Below are 15,268 nucleotides of genomic sequence, written 5' to 3' on the forward strand. Positions count from 1 at the left end.
AGTGGAAAAAACCCCTTCTGAAAAACTAAATGAATCACTTTCTCGAAAACCAAAAATTTTGCATAGTTATTAGAGACAATACCAAACTGCTTAACAAATACAGTAATAAAACCACCATTGTTATCTTTGATGACATCACCACTACCACCTGTTAATACAGGGTTCTATAGGGAAGCCCCATCAATGCTCAACTTATAGTTTTGAGCCTCAAAAAATGACCACACCACCGGAAGAAGGGATCTTGGGTTCTGTTGGCGCCAAATGATCTGAAAATTCACAATGATTATCTTTTTTTTGTTATCTTGGGTTTGAGGCAAGGATATCATTTGCCTCAAACCTCTCTTCCCTTTAAAGTAACCCTTTGGGAAGCCACTTCTCAATATAGAAAAGGAAATAGTAGAGATATATAATCGAATCCATGAAACAAAAGGATTAAGAAAACCCAGTGCATGCAACCTACCCACAATAAAGTCTCAAGATACCCTATCACAGTCACTGCTTCGATCAATCTGCAAACACATTTAGGTCGAACTGAATTTCTATGGCAAAGAGACATAAGTTTATTTGCCATAAATACATTATTTGTAATAAGAGCGCCTTTCAAGAAAGCAACCTGCTTAGGGTCAATAATATCATAAGGAACAACTTGTAAACAATTTGAGATGATTTTGTACAAGATATTACACAAACCAATAGGACGAAAGTCTTTCATAACACTAGGAGTATTCACCTTAGGAATTAATTTATTTGCTTAAGGAGCTTACCTTTGTTGAAGAATCATTGAGGGCCAGAAAGAGGTCATTTTTAATAACATTCCATCCAAACCCCAAGCACTCTCACTTTTCATATTCCAAATACAAGTCTTGATCTCCTCCATATTGACTACCTCAACCAATTTTTTCCTTCTGATTAGAACTAAGCGAAGGTGGTGGCAAAAACTGATCAACCAGACGAATGTCAGCACCGCTCTCATGGGCTAGCAAAGCCTCAAAATAACCAGTCATGTGATTATCAATGTTAGCCTCAGTAACTGAAGAAATCCCATTTTGAGCTTTTAAAGACATAATTCGATCATTTCTTCTTCTTATCACAGTATAGAGGTGGAAAAATTTAGTATTGGAGTCTCCATCCTTTAGCCAATTTGTGTTGACTTTTCCCTCCATATGCTATCTTCATAACTCAAAAGTATCTGAAGCCTCTAAGTACACTACTTCACTTCTACCATCAACACCTCATTAGACGGGTCACTGCTCATATTATCATGTAAAATGGACAAAAGATGCCAGATTGTTATAATAGATTCACCCATATGCCCAAACACCTATTTATTCCATGCCCCCCCCCTTTAATCTTTTTAATTTTGTGACAAAACAAAACATGGGTGTGCCTCCCACTCTACCTTGCCATGATATAAAGATAATATCAAGAAAACCATGAATCTTCTCTCAAGTTGAGAAATACTTAAAGGGTTTTGGCCCAACTAGGCCCAAATCTGAAATTGATATGAGCAAGGGACAATGATCAAAGTTCCCTTTAGGGAAAAGCTCGACCTTAGATTCTAGATAAGTCAAAACCCAATCTGTAGTTGCCACCGCGCGATCTAATCTTCTTCGGATACACCTCCCCTTAAGTTGGTTATTGGACCACAAGAACCACCCTCTAGCCACACCAAGGTCAGTGAGTGTGCAATCGGGCATAACACGTGCACACCTAAGTCTGGGGGTAAAGAGTTGCTACCCCCCATTCTTTATGGGAGTGTTAAAGTCCCCCAGTACCAGCCAAGGTACTGTAAGTTGTCGTGTTTACGTTACTGTAAGGCCTAAGTTTTGAAATAGAAAGTTATTTTACATTTCAAAATCCCTGTAAAAAATAGATTTTAGGTGCCTAAAATTTCTAGGACAGCTAAAAGATATGTTTTTACTGTCGATCATGTAATTTGAATCTCCAAAGTGAATATTTAAAAATCAACGGTCTAATAAACTTTAGGGTGAATTTCTATAAAGCGTCAACCATAAACAGGCAGAGTAAGGCACACCTCAAAACCATGCCAAAAGAGCATTTTTCGTGTCAAAAATCTATTATCACCCTAATTATGAAATTAAAAGCTAAAAAATTGACGAACTACAAAGATTTTATTGATGAACCCTAAGATATCACATCTTGCAAATATACAAAGAGAATGAAAGGAGACTACCACAATGTAAATACTTAGTTAAGCTTCAATAAATCTTCTTGAAAGATTGTCCAAATTCCGAAGGGATTGTATATTGTGATACTATTTTATTTTTGACACAAGGAAGTCACAATTACTTTTAACCATTGAATATGAAACTCAATAGATGAAAGTGTATCATAACATTCGAGTAATTTTGTTTTGAATTTTGTGCCTAAACAATAATACATCATTTTTTTTCTTTTTTTTATGATCAAAACAATGACACATCCTCAACCACCTAATTTCAAGTCTAACAATAAATGATAATTATGACTTGCTTATATAAGAAGTAAATGGCTTCACTATATATTTCCAATTCTAGCTCATTAGGTGTTTAAAAAAAAAATTTATTGTTTTTTTAGAGGAATTCAGAATTTTTATTAATAAGAGATTAGAAAGAAATTACAGAATCAGAGACAAAATTTTCAGTTAAAGTTGCACCCTATTTGGCAAGGAAGTCCGCCAATACATTGGCCTTATGATAAACATGCATAAAGTAAAAAAGAAAAGGTCTAGATATGTTCTAAATTTGTAGCAAAACTGATCTAAATTCCCAAGACGATTTTTGTTCTCTTTTAATGTACGATAGCAAGCCTTCAATGTACCGTAATTGTTTTTTAGTTTTAGATAAAAATAATAATTATTACTAAAAAATTATTTCTAGAGAGATAAAGTAGTTATTTCAAGATTTATTGGTGACAAAAATCGATTGTAAAATTAGAAAAAGGAAGTTTTATTTATAAAATTCATAAAATAACCATTTAATAGAGATATCTTACTCTTCACTAAGCCAATATAAGAGCTTAGCTACCCAATGATTATTAAAAGGGTAATGATTTATAAGATCATTTTCCTATGTATGTAAGGCTTTAAAAGATTTCTATTAAATTTAACGCATATTTCTAAAAAAAATTAAGCCACATAATAACTTTTCTGAAGATACGTGTCAAATTAAACGAGGATCTTTAAAAAATCGTACAAACATAAGTATGAAAATGTCTCGTAGGATCATTACTCTTATTAAAAATCCAAAAATCACTTCATGTACCGTACAATGTTACTAAGGATTCGATCCATTTTTTATTATTGCGATAGGTGTCCACTTTTTAACTTTGACTCGATTGCACATTTTGCAAACTATTTAAAACTTCAATTTTTAGTGGGATTTGAGGTGCAGCTGTACTCGTTGTAACAGGTGAGGTTACCGTCTTCGTGCCTAATTTGAAGGCTCATATCTCAATAAATGGGTTTTTTTTATGAAAGTGCGGCCTTAGAATAAAGAGTGCGGTTTGTATAGAGCCAAGGCTCTAAACAATCAAATTTAAGCCTATTTTTCGAAAAATATGGTTTTAATACATGAAAATTTTGTGATAGCCTTAAATTATAGGAAAAAGTTTATATAAGGTTGCAACCATAAAAATGTAGAATGACATTTGAGCATAAAAAATCTATCGGAAAGGTTGTTTTAATGTTGAAAACCCCTCTATTTGATCATCTCGACATCGAGGTGTATGAATATTAAAAAAAAAAATTGACTCTCAGAAATGGTGCATCTTGCAACACATTATCTAGACCATCGATTTTTAAGATTTTTATAGATCTCTTTGATTTTAATCGTTTTTGGAGTTCAAAATTTTCTAATTAGATATGAAAATAGATTTTAAGATAATCCTAAGAATTTTTTACAACAAAATTACATGTTATGATAAAATTTGGAGGTGCGCCTTAATTAGATTGTTTAAGGTTGCAACCTTATAGAAACTGCACCCTAAATTATATTTTCATCTTTAGTTATAAAATTTAAAGCTTCAAAAATAATGTAGATTGAGCAAATCTATGAAAACTTGAAAATCTTAAAAATTGACAATAAAAAAACGTGTTATATGATGCATTTCTCCAAAACTTGAAATCTATTTTTTTTTCAAGTCCATACATCTTGATGTCCAGACGATCAATTTGATGATATTTGGACATCAAAATAACTTCTTTTAGTAAAAGTTTTGAGGTAGGCTCTAATTTGATTGCTTAGAACAAACGTTCTACATAAAATCTTATGCATTTGTTTAGTGAGATCCTTATCAGAAAGTAGGAATAAATATGTGATGAATCATCATTCAAGTCATACATCATACTAAATTATGAAGTGGGAGACCTTAATATATATTCAAGAGGCCATGCCAACCACATGTATGGCTTTATAGAGAAAAATGCACCTTTATTTTAGGCAAAAAGATCATATGCTCGGATGTGAGCCTATCTCTATTCACATTATCCCCACAAAATCCAAACTCTTTTCCCTTAATAGGAAATTATAGAATGAGATCATTTACCTTTTATACAAGGTGGTCATAATGATCATTGAACATTGGATGTAAAGTTGGGTGGCTGCAATTATTCAGGTGGCCTAGTTCAAACTTTGAAAGAATTTTTTCTTGAACTTTGAGGCACATCCAAACTATCAAGTTTCGCATCAAATGATTACAAGGAATTGTGACCACCTTGTATAAAAAGTAAATGGTATTATTGTATATAATCCCTTTTTTAATTATAAAATGCTAATAATGTGATTTTAAGTGGATCCCAAAATTTCTAGTGAAAATGTTGGAAAAATGGTGCGTGGAACAAGGATTTTGAAGAAATAGAAACTTGAATATTTGCCCCTCTTCGATACTATATTTGATGTGTATTAGAAGAACACAATTCGCCTGCGGGATACAGAAAAACATAGAGGTCTTATTTGATGTTCTTAAGCTATATGTATCTGAGCTTGGAACCCTTGATGTTCCTAAGCTCTATGCATCCGAGCTTCGAACCCTTGATGGTCCTAAGCTCTCTCTTATGCACCCGAGCTTGGAACCCTTGATGTTCCTAAGCTCTATGCACCCGAGCTTGGAACCCATACACTAGACACCAATATGTTCTAAGTGTGTATATCTTGTATGGGTAGGAAGGGCCCTTATTATAGAGGACTCAGAAAATGCGTGCATGTGTGCATCGCACGCATTGGGTGTGCAATATCCCGCTCACATTTGTACTGATAGTATAATGCATGAGAATGCATACTCTTAAATATAACTCCATAACCTCTCTCCTCTTCAATGTAGACTCAAACCCACATCTTTCTCTCTCTACAAAACATTTTAAGAAAGAACTATAAAGCAATATACACAAATATTTTCAAATAAAAAATACTAGCACAAAGAAGAAGAAAAATTATTCTCAAGTAACTCTTTCTCGAAAGAGTAAGCATACAACGTGCTCCCATGAGAGTAAATACTCTTTTCACTAGGTTTAAAATGCAAGATTTTATGCTCTAATATTTTAATTTGTGGGTTCAAAATGAGCGTTCTCTAAGTTGGTTAAAAAAGAATAAAACTTATTAGTACCAAGATCGGGTTACGATTCGGCATGAAAGATAATCCATTGCTGCTCCAAAGTGACATCGAAAAGCTTGGAGTGTTACAATTATATGAATGAAATGGGCAGAAGAAATAGTTTTTTTAAAAATTACTCAATTGTAATTAAAATGTACGAACAATCTTGTATTTTTCATATACAAATACTTTGTATCCATCTAAAAATATTTGCCTTTTATTAATTAAAATCAGTGTGGATCTAAGTTTTGTAGGCAAATATGTCCTCAAGATACAAGGAAATGTCTAGGGTCTTGGACCCAGACCCGACCCATTAGGTCCAAAACTTGGACCAATACCTGATCTGGGTCTAGAACCTAGCGAAAAGTTTTGAAAAAATATTCAAAAAATTATGTTTCTAATACACACACCATACTTGTATAGGCAGATTTATCAAAATACTATATATTTGAAAAAATATTATATGTAAGATTGCAATTTCAGGAGATACCAAACATGAAGATTTTAAGGGGTTGTCACTTGGTGTGACCGTAAAAGGCTCAGATAGGCAGTGCAAGAGTACGGGTTCAAGTCCTGAGAGTGGCCACTTTGTGTATAAGCCAAATATTAAGACCGTTTCCAACCCACCCCTCCCGAGACCCTGTTTAGGTGGGACCAAGCACCAGGTTATGACCTTTTTGTGGAGACCAAATATGAATATTCTAATTTCAGAAGATACCAAATCCAGGATTGGCATCACCCAGGACATACAACTCTAGGGACAAAAGAGGACCTTTGCACAACTGAATACAACAAAGTAGGAGGGGGATTTGCAGAACTAAAGAAAAAGAAAGCAACTCCATTAGAGAGAGTGTTTCAAAACCAAAGAAATAAGTACACAATTTCCATTCCATCAAGCTTATACCCAAGCTAATCACATAAAACATCTGATACCCATCTCCACTAGTCACTTTTCCCCCCGTCACTAGATTTCAAGCATTATACCAGAGAAAATAAAAGAAATAAGAGCAAGAAAACCACATAAAATCCCACAAACAACTCTACAACCGTAGCCACAACTTGGACAGATCTTCTCTCTCTCTAGCGTCTCCGAAGAGCAGCAGCAGATAGCAGCACAAGGAACATGAAGAGCACCGCAGCCACAAAGGATGCCACGACTGCACCGCTAATTCTCTGACAAAAATTGTCGAATTGCTGACAAATAGCGATCCAATTCGCACTCGTGTTCCCCTTGTGAGCCAGGTAGACTATGGCAGCAGCTGCTCCAGCGGCTGCAGTGGTTAGAGCAACCATGATCTGTGAAGCCATGAGAGTAGCTTTTAGTTCATAGAAATTGAAATAAAATGTTTTACAAGTGAGATAGAATTCAACATTGATTGTTTAGTCAGTCAATGGCAGTCTCCCAATGCCCTTACAAACCTCTATAGGAATATCATACGGTCCTAACGCATTTCCCATCTTCATCTTTTTCAAAGTTTCTTTCACTTCCGATATCTTAATCCTACGAATATTTCTATAGCCTCCGCCCTCATTTATGCCAACGGTCTTCTACTGCTATGGTCCCCTTTGTATTCGTCATTTAATAATTTTTAAAGTTAGGATAAAAAATATCAAATTACCCCTATTCCGAAGCTATTATAGTTAAGCATTTCGATAATTTTACCACCAAAGAGGATAACAAAAGTACCTTTTTGGGATAAAATTACTAAAGTACTCATAATTATTTGGGTGTGGTTTGTATAAGGTTGCAACCTTAAACAATCAAATTAAAGCGCACTTCCAAATTTCATCATAGATATAATTTTGGTGTAAATTTTTTTAGAATGGCTTGATAATCTATTTTCATTTCTAATTATAAAATCTTAAACTCCAAGAGTGGTTTAAATCAAGTAGATCTATAAACACTTGAAAATAGACAGTCTAAATAATTTATTGCAAGATAACACTATTTTTAGGTACAAAATCTTTTTTTCTTTTCATATTCATACATATTGATGTTGAGATGATCAATTAGAGGGTTTTCTAACGTCAAAACAGCCTTCTATAATGAATTTTTAAGATGCACCTTAATTCTACATTTTACGGTAGCAACTTTATATAAAAAAAATTTGAATTATTTTGGCTTCTTATTAGAGTTTTCAATAGATATATATATTTTTTGAGAAAGTACCTAGAACTTTAAAAGCATGCGTTCCATACATCTAACGATTTACCAAAATAGCATCAAAATCCAGAAAATTGGCATAACTACACATCTTCACCATTCAAATGGCGAAGCTCGAAGGTGGTGTTGATGGAGTTACCGTGTCAAAGATGAGGAGAGTGAAGCGTGGAGCGACTGCCTTTGGACGAACAATGGCCACGATGGAGAGAGGCAACGACAGTACAAGGTATCCACTCGCTATGGCGTTTGCCACCACGAAAAACCTGCAGACAACCAGGCCAACAGTTCATGAATAAAGAAATTGGTAAAAACTAAACACGATTTAGCTAGCCAAAATAAATGTAGACTCTAGTGCAATGTTCGACGACCCAACCGAGTTGAACCGGAACCCATGACCACGTTACTCAAACCAACCACTGGCCAGTTAGGGCAGTCAACAGGTTTGACTATCCTAATTGTAAAAGAGAAAATAAAATTATATATATATATATATATAAAATAAAATAAAAAATTTCCTGTAATAGGTTTTTAAATGTTTTTTATCATTTTAAAAAAAATATAGAGAAGTATTTTGGCTATAAATACTTATTTTTACATTTTTTCCATCTTTTATAGATCATTATTTTAAAATACCCCTTGATACAAATCGATTTTTTAAAATCCATTTTTCCTACCCTATTTTTTTTTTTGGCTAAATTGCCCCTTCTTCGGACATTCAAGGTCCTAAGTCTAACTTTTGTAAAATGCTTGTGCTGATGTTTTACTCTTTCTGATACATTTAACATGATATTGGACCTTTAAGGTTCATTTGTTTCAATGCTCACAGGGAAAAAATAATCTAAGTACAAACTTTAGATCGTGAAAGCCCAAACTTGAAGATCAAGGTGAACTACAATCCGAAGCTACACTTCAAGTATATAATTCAATTTGGTCCTTCAAGGTTCGAAATTTAAATTCTGAGAACAAGCCTTGAAGGTACCAGTTAAGTGCATAACAAATACTTGCTAAGGGCTTTGATCCTAAGTTGAACTTTTGAATTTCAAGGTTTAGAAAAGAGGCAATTTAGTTAAAAATAAAAAAGTTAAAGAAAAAGCAACAAAATAAAAATAGAAATTAAGGAGGACGTTTAAATAACAGGAATTCAAAGATATGCCAGCAAATTTCTCTCAAACTTATATAAGAAACAATGATTATTTGAACATGTGGGCTTGAAAAATGGTCGCTTTAGGTGTCCTATAAAAAGTGTTTCACACTTCAGCAAGTATTTCCTAACAAGTAAAAGGAAAAAGAACAAAGTCAGTTTCAAAGTGAGGTGTACTTGTAAATTGAAATAGAGGGGTGAAAAAGTTAAATAAAAATTGTAAAGTTAACAAAGAAACAGAAAGCTAGAAAAAAGTGGGGGCAGAGATGAAATGAGTCATCAGGGATGTTCTTTTTTTTAAGCATAAAATCTGCAATGAAAAAGGAAACAGAAGCCACATAAAAAGGGTGTTGGAAAAGAGAGATCATATGAGTCATTTAGGATTTGTTTTCTCAAAAAGAAGTTCAAAAGAAAAAGAAAAAAAAGGCTGGAAAAAAAAAGAAAGCTGCATATCTGAATAGATAAAGAGAAATAAAAGAGAGAGAGAGAGAGATGAGACACCAGATCACAAATAGTAGAAAAGAAAAGAGTGTTAGCGGACTCATATTGTACATATGCAGGCCCCCTCTAAAATCAATCTTAAAGTTGGATGTCTAAGCTAAGATGATCATGAATATATATGAAAAAAGGCGTAGGCTTAGATGATCATGATATGAAAAAGTCGTAATAAAATGGACTTTTTCTCGACTCCATAATAATTTTCCCGGCGCATACATTTCTCTTGCATATAAAAAGCACGCGTCCGCGAAAAGAATTGCACATCCGAGTTTTTCAGTTATAAAACTCGGAAATCGGCGGAAACAGTCCAAATTTTAATCAATAACCAAGTGGGTCTGGCATAAAATTGAAAAAGAAAAAGAAGTTGCTATGACAAAAGAAAAAGCAGAGAAAACGCAGCAGTGGCAGTGGACTTTTACATGTGAAAGAGTCCACTTTCTATAAAATAAAAAAGAAAAAAAGAAACAAAAAAAGTGAGAAAGAAACAAAAAAAAGCTAGGAAAAATAAAAGGTAAAGTGTACCAGGACCTTATAATCATGGTAAGATTATGGGTCATAAGGGTCATCATTAATCACCATCCCTTAATAACCTCAGAAAAACTAGATAAAAGATAGTGCAGGTCCACATAAAAGAGAGAGAGAGAGTCATTGTAAAGTAGGAATCTAGAGAGAGAGAGAGAGAGAGAGAGAGAGGTGGGAATTCTTATGTTAAACAAAAAAAATAGATATTCTCATGAGAGAGAGACAAGGATAATGGAAGAGAGAGAGCATGAGTGATATTTGTGTAGAGAGAGAGAGAGAGGGGGGCTCACGTGAAAGCAGGGAGATCATTGTAGCTGGCCTGGAACTGAAAGAACTGTGTAAAGAAAGGCAACGTTTGATCAGTGGTGCCCATGGTTGTCGTGGCAGCAAGAGCAGCGCCGATGGCGAAAAGGCGAAGCACAAAATCGAACACCGCCAAGCCACGCCTCACTCCCACTCTCATCTTTGGTTTAGTCTTCACCGGCGAAGGAGCAACTTGAGGTGGTGGAGGATGAGCTGGAGCTGCTTTCCCAGTGTTTGGTTCATTGATCACAACAGTGGTAGAAGAGCCATCACCTCCACTATGCATCCTTCCTCACTCTGGAAACCTCTTTCCTCTCTCTTAATATCTCCCTCTCTCTTTTGCAATTAGGCTTGTGGACTTGGGTTAGGGTCTTCATGGCTTGGACCTTTATATTAAGCGTTCAAGAGAGAGAGAGAAGTGTTCAAGAGAGAGAAGGGAATGTTAGGTTTGTGTTAGTACAGAGTAGGAGCAGGTGGAGTTGGTGATATCTTCTCCACTGGTTGATGAATATATGAAAGTGGTTTTGCAAGAAAGATGAGGATGTTTTATTAAAGATGGAATATATATGTTGATTTTTCTTTATTATATTTGGTGTTTGTATTATTAGCCTTGTCTCATGTAGATGTGATTGTTTACTCACTTTACAATTGCATTCCCCTCTCTTTTGTTTGTTATTTTTGGTTCTTATATCAAGATTATTTCATATAATTGAGAATATTTCTTCACTTTACAATTGTATTTGCATATCTTTATTTGTGGGCAGTTGAAATCAACATTGAGAAGCCAACTCTGTCTCTCTAGGATCTGATGAATGCTACTTTGAATACTTTCGTCCACCCCATGTTTACTTGCTGGTAAACAACAAATTACAACCTTCAAATTTTGGAATTAAAAAAAGAAAGAAAAGAAGAAGTGATATTTTTTTTTTAATATTAAAAGAAGTGATACATCAGTTGTCAAAATAATACTGACGCAATGAAGGATTATGACCCCTCCAATTCACGATAGAATGCATAAGAATTTATGCAGAGATCATATACAATGTTTAAATGTAACATATGTACCTAGGACCTCCACGTTTTATTCTAGAATATGGTAGGGAGATTATGTACCTGCTTGAAAATGTTATTAAAATGGTCAATCCACCTCAAAAAAAATTAGGTAGTGGTTAAATATACAGTTCTCGAAATTATTTTAATTAAATTGATTCTTTAAGAATTTTGTTAAAAAACCCTGAACAGCCCTCGCTCTGGGGTTGTAACACCGAGCGATTAATGCATTTTGGCAATTTGACCCAACTTAAATGAGTCAAATGACCTAAAATCCTATGCTTACTCCAATTTCCAACATAAAACAATTTTTTTGAAAAAAAAGAACTTGTTCTAAGTTTGGAAACCAGAAGAGATAGAATGCATTTGAAGAATTAACTTGAATCACCCAATCCAATAAATATAAAAGAAATTATAAAAAATATCATTTTTTTTAATCTTTAAAAATAAACTACAAATTTTTTAAAACCTCATTCATACCCCTTTTAGCTACTGTTTGCATATTTTGACAAAATACCCTTCACGAAAGTCTTAGGTCATTGTGGTTAACCCAGAACCTTGATGGTCATAGTGGGTTCTAAGTGAATTTTTATCACGGTAGTCCACTACCGTGATAGTCAAGGTGATCATCATAATTATATGAGTACCATGATGGTTCTAATGCTGCCCCATTGTCAGGGTCCTACTAGGACCATAATAACTTAAGCCCATACCTACAACGTTTGAACCGGCACGACCATTACGGTTCTAGGTTAACCATGATGCCTTCATGGACCTAATACTTCCATGAAGGGTATTGTAGTATAAAAAAAAAGCAACAAGTGGTGAAGAGGGGTATGGATGAGGTTTCAAAAAATTTAAAATTTATTTCTAGTAACTTAAAAAAAAAGATATCTTTTATAATTTCTCAAAATATAAATAACTTTTCTTATTTTGGACTCCAAATCTAAAGCAAGAGTGTTTTTTATAAAAAAGTTATTGCAATTTTGGTTTGGAATGGGATTTTAATTGCTTAAGTAATTTGAATGACTATATTACCAAAATACCGAAGTTCCCGATATAGGGTCAATTAGGATATTTTTCAACAAAACAAAATAATCGAAAAAGCATTCAAGTGACAAGATTATTAAAAGGAAAAAGTTTATATAGAGCCGAGGCTCTAAACAATCAAAATAGAGCCCACCTCAAAAATTTCACTAAAAGAGGTTGTTTTGATGCCCAAACATCCTCAAATTGATCATCTAGACATCAAGATGCATTACATCTTGTAATGCATTTTTGGACCGTCAATTTTCAATATTTTCAAGTTTTCATAGATATGCTCGGTCTACACTATTTTTGAAGCTTTAAAACTTATAATTAAAGATGAAAATGTATTTTAAAGCTATCACAAAGATTTTCAGTATTAAAACTATATTTCGCTACACTATTTGAGGGTGGGCTCTATTTTGATTGTTTAGAGTCTCGGCTCTATACAAACCGCACCCTTATTAAAAGTAACCACTTTATTTCATTAAAAAATTATATATAATGATATCATTTATCATTAGCACAAGGATGTCACAATTATTATTAATTGTTAGATGTGAAATCGAGTAGTTATGAATTTGCCATTGACTAGGCACAATGCCCAAAACTAAAATTTTTCAATTTTGTGTCACACTTCAATCCATTAAATATACGCATCCTATGGTTAAAAATAATTATGACCTTCTTATATTAAAAGTAAATAGTTTTATAGTATACAATCCTTTTTATTAATTGACACGGTTAGCATACGGCCAAGCCTGCACATGTACAAATGCGGGTTTGGCAATACATATATTTTTTAAATATAATTTGATCCTAATTTTCAAAGAATATAAAGTTTTTAACGTGGAGATCATGAATAAGAAAATTGCATAAATTTTAAAACTAGAAATAATAATTGAGTAATGATCCTATGAGACCCTCCCACACCCATGTGTGTAGGACCCCAAAAGATCACCATTAAATTTGGCATAGATCTCTAGAAAAGTCAAGTCTCACACCCATATTATAACTTTTCTAGATATCTGTGCCAAATTTAATGGTGATCCTTTGGGATCCTACACACATGGGTGTGGGAATGGTGATCCTTTGGGATCCTACGCACATGGGTGTGGGAGGGTACCCATAATCAATGTTTTAAAAATAGCCGAGTCGGCACGGAATCGGCCGATTCAAATCGAGAATCGGTCATCCTGTGTCGGTTCTTTTGTAAAGCTGGGAATTGCCCCGGTTCTAGAAAAGATTCGACGATTCTACACAGTAAACTTTTCTAGATATCTGTGCCAAATTTAATGGTGATCCTTTGGGATCCTAAAACATGGGTGTGGGAGGGTACTCGTAATCAATGTTTTAAAAATTGTCGAGTCGGCATGGAATCGGATGATTCGAATCGGAATCGATCATCCCGTGTTGGTTCTTTTGTAAAGAAGGGAATTGTCGGTGTTTTTTTGTAAAGCCGAGAATATCCTGGTTCTAGAAAGGATTCGAATCGGAATCGATCATCCTGTGTCGGTTCTTTTGTAAAGAAGGGAATCGTCGGTGTTTTTTTGTAAAGCCTGGAATCGCCTGGTTCTAGAAAGGATCTGGCGATTCTGCACAGTAAATTGTCCGGTTCGCACAATAACTCGCCCGGTTCTTCGAGTCATGACGTTGAGAAGTCAAGGGCATTTTCATAAAATTTAGGGAATTTCGAGGCAAAAGGATCCCCCACAAGCTTCGCACGGCCCTAAGTTCTTCACGCACGTGTGCTCACAATCTACCCGCTTCGTGTGATTTCATTGCTTCAAACGCGCTATGAAGAATGAATACAAATAACTATTTATGCATATAAATTTGCTTCTTTGTCTTCGATGTGGGACTATGTGAATAGGTAATACGTTAAAATGTTCATATATTATATATTTTGTTAACTGTTTTATAAACACTAAGTTGAAAGTGCCGTTATTGTGCGTCTTGAGCTGGTTTTCTTTTTCTCTTTTTTTTTGTCAAATTATTTGTTTATCCAAAAAATAAAAGGTTTTTATCAATTTCGCTTTTTGTCAAATTTTTTTCTTATCAATAAAATAAAAAGTTTCGTATAAAAAAAATGAAAATTTTAGTCAAATTTTTTTCTTATAAAAAAAATTAAATTCTTTTTCTAAAAAAATAAAAATAAAAGGTTTTTATCAATTTAGCTTTTTGTCAATTTTTTTTCTTATCTAAAAAATAAAAATTTTCGTATAAAAAATATGAAAGGTTCTTATCAATTCTTTTTCTTGTCAAAAAAAATAAAAATGTTTTTGTCAAAAAAATAAAAAATAAAAAGTTATTGTCAAAAAAATAAAAAGTTCTTATAAAAAAAAATACAAGAAATATTTTTGTCAAAAAAACTCATTTCTTAATTTTTTGCAAAAATACAATAAGTATTTTTGTTAAAATAAGTTCATACAGAGAAAACAAAAACTAAAGATTCACATATTGATGAAAAAAATAAAAATTAATAATGTAGTATCTTGATTTCTTATTAGATTATTAAAAAACAACATTTATAATGAATTTTAATAATTTTTTTAGATTTTTTTAAAGCATAATCCGACCGATTAGGTTGATTTCCGATCTGGATCACCAATTCACCGATCCGGATGGATTTTTGGGGTACCGGATCTGGGTCACCGGTCCATTTTTTAAACCACTGCTCGTAATAATTATATTAAGAAAATATTTGAACCGTTAGCTACAATTATTTTTAGATGGACCACCTATTTGCATCCATCTTTAAGATGGATGCTTTATACCTTTGGACCACACATGGTACAAATGCGGTCCAGCCCGCATGAAACAATTGTTCTTTATTAATATCTTCTCTTTCAATTTCAATTTACATGACGCCTCTCCAATACGCTGATTTAAGAGGGTACTTCAGCCCCTTACATTCTTTTGATAATTCACCCACCAATCTGAAATACGCATTGCTGCCAACATTTTGGGTGGCG

At 33.7% G+C, this 15,268-nt stretch overlaps 1 protein-coding gene across 1 annotated transcript; it reads right to left on the reverse strand.

The window, feature by feature from the left end:
• Positions 1-6,442: 6,442 nt before the first annotated feature.
• On the reverse strand, positions 6,443-11,124 carry LOC18441299 (casparian strip membrane protein 2). Its single transcript, XM_006851417.4, has 3 exons — positions 10,205-11,124; positions 7,893-8,016; positions 6,443-6,885 (listed from the first exon to the last, which is right to left on the reverse strand). Exons 1-3 carry the CDS (start codon positions 10,501-10,503, stop codon positions 6,670-6,672), a joined length of 639 nt encoding a protein of 212 aa, XP_006851480.1. The 5' UTR covers positions 10,504-11,124; the 3' UTR covers positions 6,443-6,669.
• Positions 11,125-15,268: the final 4,144 nt, after the last annotated feature.

The sequence above is a fragment of the Amborella trichopoda genome, chromosome 11 (genome assembly GCF_054954075.1).
Source record: "Amborella trichopoda isolate Santa Cruz 75 chromosome 11, AtrichopodaSantaCruz75HAP2 v2.0, whole genome shotgun sequence".
Taxonomy (NCBI): Eukaryota; Viridiplantae; Streptophyta; class Magnoliopsida; order Amborellales; family Amborellaceae; genus Amborella; species Amborella trichopoda.

What these genes read in the sequence shown, in the direction of transcription:
- LOC18441299 (XM_006851417.4), bottom strand. Translation starts at nt 10,503, where the DNA reads ATGCATAGTGGAGGTGATGGCTCTTCTACCACTGTTGTGATCAATGAA. An exon ending in AATGATCTCCCTGCTTTCAC is followed by an intron (nt 8,017 to 10,204) that starts GTGAGCCCCCCT and finishes GGTTGTCTGCAG; the next exon opens with GTTTTTCGTGGTGGCAAACG. An exon ending in CTCTCCTCATCTTTGACACG is followed by an intron (nt 6,886 to 7,892) that starts GTAACTCCATCA and finishes ATGGCTTCACAG; the next exon opens with ATCATGGTTGCTCTAACCAC.